This window comes from Salvelinus namaycush, chromosome 19 (assembly GCF_016432855.1).
Source record: "Salvelinus namaycush isolate Seneca chromosome 19, SaNama_1.0, whole genome shotgun sequence".
In the NCBI taxonomy this organism is placed as follows: Eukaryota; Metazoa; Chordata; class Actinopteri; order Salmoniformes; family Salmonidae; genus Salvelinus; species Salvelinus namaycush.
The window spans coordinates 34,347,841-34,359,368 of NC_052325.1; the positions used below are offsets into that span (position 1 = coordinate 34,347,841).

The 11,528-nt window shown below is 39.0% G+C and overlaps 1 protein-coding gene across 1 annotated transcript; it reads right to left on the reverse strand.

The window, feature by feature from the left end:
• Positions 1 to 1,910: 1,910 nt before the first annotated feature.
• Positions 1,911 to 4,548, reverse strand: fkbp7 (FKBP prolyl isomerase 7). The gene is made up of 4 exons (XM_039014873.1): positions 4,274 to 4,548; positions 3,616 to 3,767; positions 2,370 to 2,497; positions 1,911 to 2,211 (listed from the first exon to the last, which is right to left on the reverse strand). The coding sequence occupies exons 1-4, from the start codon at positions 4,495 to 4,497 to the stop codon at positions 2,047 to 2,049; spliced, it is 669 nt and encodes a 222-aa protein (XP_038870801.1). The 5' UTR covers positions 4,498 to 4,548; the 3' UTR covers positions 1,911 to 2,046.
• Between the last annotated feature and the right edge of the window lie 6,980 nt (positions 4,549 to 11,528).

Here is an 11,528-nt window from a genome sequence, read left to right on the forward strand (position 1 = left end):
ACCAAATGTGTTTGCTTATTTTTTTTCTTTAAGCAATGGCTTTTTTCTGGCCACTCTTCCGTAAAGCCCAGCTCTGCGGAGTGTACGGCTTAAAGTGGTCCTATGGACAGATACTCCAATCTCAGCTGTGGAGCTTTGCAGCTCCTTTAGGGTTATCTTTGGTCTCTTTGTTGCCTCTCTGATTAATGCCTGGTCCGTGAGTTTTGGTGGGCGGCCCTCTCTTGGCAGGTTTGTTGTGGTGCCATATTCTTTCCATTTTTTAATAATGGATTTAATGGTACTCCGTGGGATGTTCAAAGTTTCTGATATTTTTTTATAACCCAACCCTCATCTGCACTTCTCCGCAACTTTGTCCCTGACCTGTTTGGAGAGCTCCTTGGTCTTAATGGTGCCGCTTGCTTAGTGGTGTTGCAGACTCTGGGGCCTTTCAGAACAAGTGTATATATACTGAGATCATGTGACACTTAGATTGCACACAGGAGGACTTTATTTAACTAATTATGTGACTTCTGAAGGTAATTGGTTGCACCAGATCTTATTTAGGTGCTTCATAGCAAAGGGGGTGAATACATACGCACGCACCACTTTACCATTTTAATTTTTTTGTATAATTTTTTTTACTTCACCAATTTGGACTATTTTGTGTATGTCCATTTCATGAAATACAAATAAAAATCAATTTAAACGACAGGTTGTAATGCAACAAAATAGAGAACGCCAAGGGGGATATATACTTTTGCAAGGCACTGTACACAATTCATGTCTCAAGGCCAAAAAAATTATTCTTTAACCTGTCTCCTCCCCTTCATCTACACTGATTGAAGTGTATTTATCAAATGACCATAGCTTTCACCTGGTCAGTCTTATGTCATGGAAAGAGCAGGTGTGCTTTATGTTTTGTCCACGAAGATGCTTCAAATGAATACCAGGATGACTGCATTAAAATATAAATACAGGCTATAGGTCTATTTCAAACATATTGAAATACATTTCATGTTCAATCAATTGAGTTCTATTTTGCTACTTGTAGGTTAATGTCTGTAATTTGTCTCAATATAGTTCATGATGTGTAGCCTAACGTGCGCAATGATTTGCCAAATTTTCATTTAGTGCATTATAGAGTAAGCATTAGAATTAGCCACCTGAATATTTGCAGCCATAGGTGATATCTTTCTAGGAGCTGATCCATTGTCGGTATTGAGGAATAATTATAATATTAAGGCAAGATTTGAATGGAAAAAGCTGATCCGAGAGCAGCATTGCCTTTCTTTCAATCCTATCAGTATCGACACATGCCTGAGCGAACGTTGTAGGAATGATGCAACGTTGGCCAGTGGCGCAGTGGTCTAAGACATTGCATCTCAGTGCCAGAGGCATCACTGCAGTACCTAGTTTGAATCCAGGCTGCATCACATCCGGCCGTGATTGGGAGTCCCTTAGGGCGGTGCACAATTGGCCCAGCGTCGTCCGGGTTTGGCCGGCATTGTAAATAAGAATGTTCTTAACTGACTTGCCAAGTTAAAAAGGTTAAATACATTTAAAAAATAAACACTCATAACCCTAAATTCAATCACTATCAGGAGACCGTGCCTTGGTCAAGAAAGGCAGAGAAAAGCTGCTTGCTCTGTATTAACACGGTGCACTAGAGCCAGCAGTGGAGGAGTACTGAGAAAAGGTTTACATTAAATTCCTCCACACTTTGAAAGACAACAGCAGTGAGTGTCAACACTCTGAAATGCTGCAGATCTGCAACACTGCCATTGCGCACAGCAACAGTGGAGAGATCCTTCTCCAAGCTGAATTTGACTACGCCTCATCTTGGTGGTCAAAACGGAGTCGTAAAGAAAGGGCGAGGGGCTGGGATTGTTTGTGTGTGTTTAGTGCTTGAATTAAAAAATAAAAGACAATTGTACAGTTTAGTGGTTTTATTAGTCAAACTCTGCAGCCAAATCAGCATCTGTGGAATATCCACTGATGTTTGTAGTGTGTAAAAAACAATAACAAATGTACCCTCATACTGTAAGTCAGTGCAGCCATTGGTGGGTCCTAGAGCTCATCATGTTCATAGATATTGTATTCCTTCACCGTTATCAATCCATCTCTATCGTGGTCACTCTTCTGGAACACATCATTCACCATTCTCTCATAGAAGGAGTCTTCACGAGGTTTACTACCATCTCTCTCATACTCCACCTTGAAGTAGAATGTCATCTACAAAACAACAAACAAAACATGGGTTAGTCCTCCTCTGAACAATGGACAATTTAATTGAAGACATGATGCATGACCACCCCAGACTAACATTGTTCAGAAGGCTGTCTTCATCCGTTTCTTTGCTCAGACTTGTGAATATAGATGAACTAGCATACCTCATCCCTAGTGAGAACCTTGTCGTCATCCAGGTCTATATCTCTGAAGGACTCCAGGCTGCGTGGCCCTTTGGACACGGAGTAGAGCTCCACTTCGAAGATCAATGTAGCATTGGGTGGGACAGGACCTAGTAAACCAGACCAATTGTTAGTTTTATTTCTTATTCTTTATTTTTACTGCATTGTTGGTTAGGGCTTGTAAGTAAGCATTTCACTGTATGGTCTACATCTGTTGTATTCGGCGCATGTGACAAACAAAATTAGATTTCATTTGAAATACATTACAGCAAAATTCTCCCCAAAGTGAAAACAAAATAGTAACATCCAAACACAATGGCAACACTCTTTGGACTGACTCACACAGAAACACAACTGCAAACATTTAATACTGTAATGACATCAATGTTTTCAAATGGAATAACTTCATTCACAATTTGACATTTCTAGTTTATTCGCTATAGTAATGAATCCATTTCTTTCTCCTTTCCAGCAGTCATAAATGTTAATATAATAGTTCATGCCATGGCCATACCAAGAAACATGCAAAATATTTCAACACACGGCATGCATTCATGGTAGCTACTCCCTCTACAAGAAAAATTATACAATAAAGAGTGGACCAGTTGTAATCCTAATCGCATTCCAAGCCACCACTGTTCAAGATTTGAAACATGCACGCAAAGCTGCTGTTTGAGTATCAGTTGTATGCTGTGAATGCACCATATGCCCAACATGCTTACATGCCAAGAGGAAGCAGTGCAGTGTACACTGTCAGGGGAGGAAATCCTTCAAAAAAACTGCTGTGGAAATAAGACACAATAAGCAAAAATGAAGAAATAGGTGTTAGTTCAAGAAGATTGAATGAATGTCCCTTGAAATTGTATTAGAGTTGTGAATTCTTTATGTAAAATGTTGGCTTTAATATGATATATTATTACATTTCTTATCACATGAAACCACACAAATCCATATATGGATTTGTGTGGTTTCATATACATACATACACATATATATATATATATATATATATACACACACACACACACACACACACACACACAGATATACATACATACAGGGAGGTGTGCCCCTTTCTGTCCAAGGAGGTCATTTTTGGACCATAGTTCTGTCCATGAAGGCCAGGGTACTGCTTTCGGCTCAAGAGGCAAAGGTTCTGTATGGCCTCTTTAAGCATCACATTAATGGCTCAAATATTGCACATATGATTATTCTACCCCCATCTTACCTTTTCCTTTTTCTCCAAAGGCTAGCTCAGGTGGAACAGTGACTTTGCGTTTCTCCCCAGCACACATGTCATTCAATGCCATGTCCAGGCCCTTGATGATTTGTCCGACTCCCAACACAAACCACTGAGGATGTCCAGCTTTGTCTGAGCGGCTGAAACACAAACAGGAAAATGGATAGATGCATTAGGTGCACTCAACTCATGGTACAGTAGGTCTACATAACACAGTATTGAGTTTGTCACTGTCTTACCATGGTATTGTCCTGAAATAATAGGCACATTCATTAACTTTTAATGAGCCATGGGCTTATCTGCTTAATTTGAGAGGTTACATGTCAGGGCCATCCCTCAGCTATACCAAAGTGGATGGGTTGTCTTTTTGTCTAAAAATCCAGGATTGTGGCTTTACACTGTCACTGGATATCTGTCTACAAGCTTTTGATAGAATAATTATGCATTTACCAGCTCATGTCTGTTTTCATTGATGGATCTGATCAGTAGAAAATTATTACAAATTGTTTTATCAAATAGTTTACTACCAAAATCGAGCCTTTCCTGGCTCCCTCATTATAAAACTCACATGGTGTGCAAATCCATTTGTTTTAACAAAAGTATTACATTGTTGATGCCATTTTATATGTAAATCTGGGACACTTACCTACAGTAGAACTGAGAACCGTCTTTAGCAAGATACCCATCGTAGTGTGCATTCATTAGGTCTCCCTTTTTGCTCTTTTTTGAGCAGTCCTCTGGCGTGAATAACACCTCTATCTGCACATCATCGATTGACGCAACTGCAACTGTAACATCAACAACGACATTATAAATCTGTAGACATAAAAATAAGTAAAGCACAAGAGATTTCGGCAGCAGCATCATCATAATGTCAACAAACTGTATGCGTGGCACCAAAGTTTCGCTAGGAGCGCAAAAAACGTCACTTCTGGTATGCAAGTGACGACCTTCTTCTTCTTCTTCTTCTTCTTCTTCTTCTACTACTATGGTATAATGGCGGTCCGTAAAGAAACGTTTACGTGCATGCCGCCACCTACTGTTTTGGAGTGTACGATCAATCAGGGTTTGCCTAATAGAGCCCCACAGTTGTGTCATAATATCCATAAAACCTAGCGGTCAATCGTTTTTCCACCATTCATTTTTCGCATAGGGGATTTTAGAAAAACGTAAAATAAGGACTGTGTTTCGTGTAGGCTTACCCTGGCATGACATTATAATAAGCATGTAAATCTCTCTTGGACATGGTTACTTGTATCAATATATTGGTCTCTATTTACTCTCAGTTTCAAAAATGCTAATTACCTTCAAAGTAGACATTATGAAAAACGACAAATCCCTGAAAGCTCCTGCACGTCTTCTTTAGTTGACACCTTTGCTAACAGGTATTGTGTCAATTTAAAACTTGTACAAGACAGTACACTGAATTGTCCATTTAAAGAAATGTAGCCAATTTATCAATTTAGCTAACATGAGATAGTTAATCCAGAGATTCTTACCTTTGCCTCGATTCAGCTGTATCATCCAGATCATCATGGCATTTGTAGTTCTTTATGATAGTTACATTAGCAGATAATTAGCGTCTAATTTTGGGGGGGGAAATACAGGCGAATATATTGAAAAAGTCACCTTGTCCTAGAGAGATTTACATGGTCACCAAAACATCACGCCACGGTAAGACTACATGAAACAGACCTCATTTTAGGTGTTTATAAAATCCCCTATGGAAAAAATGAATGGTGGGAAAACGATTGGAACCATTTCCCTGTTTGACCGCTAGGTTTTAATGGGTATTATGACTCATACTGTGGTACTCTATTCTGTAATACTAAACAAATAAATCCCTATTAACTACCCTCCCCCATCCCCAAAACCCTCCCAACCACTTAAAATGTTCCCTCTATCATGCTGAGACATTCCATCCTTAGGATTATTCAACTTTTCAAAAATCATGTCGACAGTAACATCTGTTACCCTTAATAACTCTCTTGCCATATCCACAAAAATCTTTAACCTGGCATTTATCAAATCAAATCAAATCAAGTTTATTTTATATAGCCCTTCGTACATCAGCTAATATCTCGAAGTGCTGTACAGAAACCCAGCCTAAAACCCCAAACAGCAAGCAATGCAGGTGTAGAAGCACGGTGGCTAGGAAAAACTCCCTAGAAAGGCCAAAACCTAGGAAGAAACCTAGAGAAGAACCAGGCTATGAGGGGTGGCCGGTCCTCTTCTGGCTGTGCCGGGTGGAGATTATAACAGAACATGGCCAAGATGTTCAAAATGTTCATAAATGACAAGCATGGTCAAATAATAATCAGGAATAAATGTCAGTTGGCTTTTCATAGCCGATCATTAAGAGTTGAAAACAGCAGGTCTGGGACAGGTAGGGGTTCCATAACCGCAGGCAGAACAGTTGAAACTGGAACAGCAGCAAGGCCAGGTGGACTGGGGACAGCAAGGAGTCATCATGCCCGGTAGTCCTGACGTATGGTCCTAGGGCTCAGGTCCTCCGAGAGAGAGAAAGAAAGAGAGAAGGAGAGAATTAGAGAGAGCATACTTAAATTCACACAGGACACCGGATAAGACAGGAGAAGAACTCCAGATATAACAGACTGACCCTAGCCCCCCGACACATAAACTACTGCAGCATAAATACTGGAGGCTGAGACAGGAGGGGTCAGGAGACACTGTGGCCCCATCCGATGATACCCCCGGACAGGGCCAAACAGGCAGGATATAACCCCACCCACTTTGCCAAAGCACAGCCCCCACACCACTAGAGGGATATCTTCAACCACCAACTTACCATCCTGAGACAAGGCCGAGCATAGCCCACAAAGATCTCCGGCATGGCACAACCCAAGGGGGGCGCCAACCCAAACAGGAATGGGCAGTAGGTCTAGGCTACACGATTAGGCTAATTATTTAGTAAGCAGTTTTATAGAATCTTTATATTTCCCCTTAGCTCATCCTTCTCCCAACAGTTGCCTGCCCAGCTGATAAAGGCCCATCTAAACCTACACATAAACTATAAAGGCTATAAAAACTAATTTCACACATATGCAAAAATGTATCTTCAACCTTTCTCATCAACCTCCAACACATACTTTGAGGCAGATTCTCCTGAATGGAGATCAATTTGGGGTTAGGGTAATGTGGGGTATCTAGCCCACCGGGTTAACTGCTCCCACCGCTGTAATTCTCACAGAAACCACTTTATGTCACCCCCCATCAAAACATTCAACACATTCCCTGGCTGCCACTACTCTTGCTCAACTAAAAATGTTATCTGTCTCTTCTAAATTTTTAAGTCACTCAAACAAATTGATTTTGAGGTAAGTTGATCAAATGTTTCGTCATTTAGAAAAGTAATATACAGTATACAGTGCCTTCAGAAAGTATTCACAACCCTTGACTTTTTCAATATTTTGTTGTGTTACAGCTGGAATTTAAATAAATTATTATTATATATATTTTTTTAAATCTTAACTCGATGTCCGCGCCCCCTCGGAAATCAATTAGCATAATAATCTTTTTTTTTTTGCATTGGATGCGTCTCAATCCACCACATCCGCCTATGTTGCACTGCCGCATCTGCAGTGAAAGGTGACAGAGCTAGATCGATGTTTGTCAGACCATGAGGCATCACGAAAATCGGTCTTCTTACAAAATCATCTGTAGCGTCAGAACAGTTTGGCCTACGAACTATTATGACCCCTCTGTGGAAAGGTGAGACTGCTTTAGAACGCCCACAGGCCTCACAAGACTCGTCTGAAGGTCCACCGGTACCAGTTGAAAACATTAATGGAAGTATATATGGAGACTGTTTAGTGCCAAAAATAAGGGGTTAAATACATGTAAAAATATATATATATTTCCAGATTTTTCGTATATCTCTCAGATATAGGACAGACACTTCAGAACAAACTCCCTTTTAGATTTTTTGGGGGGACTATCGGTTGTTCGATGTCGTGAATCTGTTATTCAGTGTGTCCGTATGGGCCAAAAATAATTTTTCATCAAATAATTTTTTTATATTTTTACTGCTACTTCAAGGGGTCTTAAAATTCTAAATCAAATAGCTAAATAATCCTTGGTATGACCTTCTTAAAACAATTCCATATAGCTTAGTAGAACCCCCTCCAGTTTAGACAGGGCTTAGACACTTATGGGTTAACTTGAGTTTGTTTTGTCACTGGCCAACACATAATACCCCATAATGTCAAAGTTTTACAAATAAATAAAAATTGTAAAGCTGAAATGTCTTGAGTCAATAAGTATTCAACCCCTTTGCTATGGGAAGCCTAAATAAATTCAGGAGTCAAAATTAGCTTAACAAGTCAAATAATAAATTGCATGGATTTTTGTTTTACCCTGTACCCCACACATACAGTATGATTATCTATTAAGATCCCTCAGTCAAGCAGTGCATTTCAAACACAGATTCAACCACAAAGATCAGGGAGGTTTTCCAATGCTTCTCGCAAAGAAGGGCACCTATTAGTAGAAAAATTAAAGACATTGAATATCCCCTTGAGCATGATGAAGTTAATTACACTTTGGATGGTGTATCACTACAACGTATAGTCATTCTTCCTCACTCAGTTGCTGGAAAAGAAGGAAACCACTCAGGGATTTCACCCTGAGGACAATGGTGACGTTAAAACAGTTAAAGAGTTTAATTGCTGAAGTAGAACTGCCAAAAAATGTGGCAAAGAAATTAACTTTGTGTCCTGAATACAAAGCATTATGTTTCGAGCAAATCCAACATAACACATCACTGAGTACCACTCTTCATATTTTCAAGTATGGTGGTGGCTGTATAATGTTATGGGTATGCTTGTCATCAGCAAGGACTATGGAGTTTTTAAAGATACAAATAAACAGAATAGAGCTAAGCACAGGCAAAATCCTGATTCAGACTGCTTTCCAACAGACACTGGGAGAAAAATGAACCTTTCAGCAGTACAATAATCTAAAACACAATCTACACTGCAGTTGCTTACCAAGACGACATTGAATGTTCCTGAGTGTTCCTGAGCCACCTAGTGGCCAATATTTAAATTGCACCTGGGCTGGAATAATACATTATGGCCTTTCTCCTGCATTTCAAAGATGATTGTATTATCTTTTACCAGATCTAATGTGTTATATTCTCCTACATTCCTTTCACATTTCCACAAACTTAAAAGTGTTTCCTTTCAAATGGTAACAAGAAAATGCATATCCTTGCTTCAGGGCCTGAGCTACAGGCAGTTAGATTTGGGTATGTCATTTTAGGCAAAAATTGAAAAAAGGGCATATCCTTAAGAGGTTTAATTGAGTTACACAGACATTTTTTTATACTTTAAGATTATTTGGACATGATTTGGCGTGAAAATGAGAAGCGGGACCTTTCATCAAAACTCATCATAGTGAGGATATTAATAGTGAGATGTGCAATGCCATTTTGTTTCAAAATTTTATTTATTTCATTAAAATAAGACACCTACAGTAGACTTTAGCTTTTAAGAGTTAATTACAACAACAACAAAAAAATCAAGATTTAATTTGTAAACTAAATTTTAACACATTCATCTCCGGGGGGGCAGTTACCCCATGGGGGGGCATTTTGGAAAAACAGCCCTTTTCTAAAAACAACATTTTGTTAAATAACAACAAAAGTGTAAACTGTAGACACCTATTTCCCTTCATAGTTTGTCTGCCTAAGCATAACCATCACCCACATACCACATTTTATCCAAATGTTGCTTTTTTTGTGTCAGCAATTGGACATTGTTCTTAGGGGGAGCTACTTACCCCACGTTACCCCTTGCTCGACAGGCCCACGTTGTGCCTTGCTCGACAGGCACAAAGGCAGTTGTTCTATGAGGGAATAGGGCTCATCTCAACTCTCCAAACTGGCTTCCTCTACTCCTTTTCTTTGTCTGCACTTATAAAATAAATTGAGATGTAAAAGCAACTCCCCATTTGCTTACTACCATATTCTTTCATCCATCCTGTTTTTTCGTTTTAGGATTTGTGCCAATTCTGCGAATAGACAAGGAGAGGAAAGCACTTCAGACTATTGAGATGCACTCATTGATTCAATGCTCGGACTCATTTTAGACTGTGTGTATGCAATCCCTTCCACAGCAGCAGTGTCTCGAACTCCGAAATGGTCTGGCAGTCGTGGGCACTCGAGAAATGACGTCATTGCAAACTTCTCTGAAATAGACGCGTTCAATATTACTTGCCCCATATAATTGTGATTACTATTGAACACTTATTTTTTTTTTTGTCGGTGTGACTTTAAACGATAGTTTATTCACCCGATGACAGTCGTCGCCAATTGGACACCTAAATGATGGACTCAAGAAGATAGGCTATACAAGCGGTCTATCCTCCAACAACTTTGAAACTTTGAAACAATCATTTTGGTAAGAAAATATCTCTGTCTATTTGTTTTTTTTCTTCTTCTTAATAATATATTTATTTGTGTTCACAGGAATAACAAGCTTAGATATGTCCCTTCGGTGTTTCTTTACCATTTTAAGTTGAATATAGAAAATAACAATTTAATGCGTGGTTACAAGAAGAAACGTTTCTAAGGACATGATAGGTTTTGTCAGAGCTGCGGCAATAAAACAGCTTATTATTCTCTAGTCATATATTTCTCTCGAGCAATGTCTGTCTGGTCTGAGCACAGTTATACAGTTACAGGCTACCATTTATATATAATTGTATAGGCTACAGGGAATAGTGAAGTCATGTCTCCTGCTGTAGAGGCAGTAGCCAAATGGGCTATTATATATTTTCCAAGTCTTTCATATACCCTAGCCCTAACAAAATATAAGAGCTTGAACATCATACTCCGTCACTGTAAAACCAAGTCTTTAGGATGTGAACACATAGCTCAACATTTTTCTGTAACACATTTTCAACATGTCAAGGCATTTAGAATATCAATGAAAATGAGTCACAGTGTTTGGATTGTAATCACAAGTAAATACCAGAACATGTTAACTCACTGTAAAGCTTTTTACACACATGAACATGTTTATTCAGCACAAGGCATTTAGGTGTTAAACACAAGACACTTGGGTTGCTGTTCGAAGGCTGTATTTGAACATTTCCCAGTATGCCTTTTGAGTGAATGTGAGAGATATCAACCCATGCCTGTGTTTGTTAGTGACAGAGACATCATTGTTGCATTCAATACTTTAGTATGTAATCATTCACAACCTTCAATAACAATAACTGCTATTTTGATTTCACAACCAAGACCATCTAAACTGGAACAACTATCTCAGTAACAGGTGCAATAAATCCCTTACAGATTGGATTAGTTTAGAAAAATTGTACAGTATAAGATTAATCAATCAATGTGCTTGAGGAAAGATAGATGTAAAAAAAATAACTATCAACCTGCAACAAAGCATGCTGGGAAATATGATATTGAGGCCCCTCCAACATCTTTTTGGCTCAGAATTCATGGAAATTAACTTAACACAGTCGAGTAACAACACCATGCGTTTTTAAAAGATTTCTTGAATCAAATGTCCTGTTCAGTTGTGCTGAAATGTAGGTAAGGTGACAGACATGCCGAATAAATGCCTTATCAGCTTATTACAGTTTATTGTCTTAGCCTGTCATAACCCAAAATGTTATATTACTCCATTGTTTATGTTTTTGTTGTCGTTTGAGTCTTTGCTAACAAAAAAAAATACAGTTTCAAAATGTGTTTAAAACTATCATTGCAATCTTATGGACATGCCAGCCCATCTCCCATAGCTTGCCAAAATTGTCTGGGTCAGACATTTTTATTACGCATTGTTCCTTTAATTCTGGTGGGGGTGAAAAACTGTTTCAGTCATCTCTCTCCCCCTCCCTCTCCCCCTCCCTCCATCCCCAGGGAG

Bases quoted from the DNA above. Each gene is read 5' to 3' on its own strand.
- fkbp7 (XM_039014873.1), bottom strand. From the start codon at position 4,497: ATGATGATGCTGCTGCCGAAATCTCTTGTGCTTTACTTATTTTTATGT. The intron at 2,498-3,615 runs GTAAGATGGGGG...CTGGTTTACTAG, and splicing joins CTTTGGAGAAAAAGGAAAAG to GTCCTGTCCCACCCAATGCT. The intron at 2,212-2,369 runs GTATGCTAGTTC...GTTGTTTTGTAG, and splicing joins AGGTTCTCACTAGGGATGAG to ATGACATTCTACTTCAAGGT.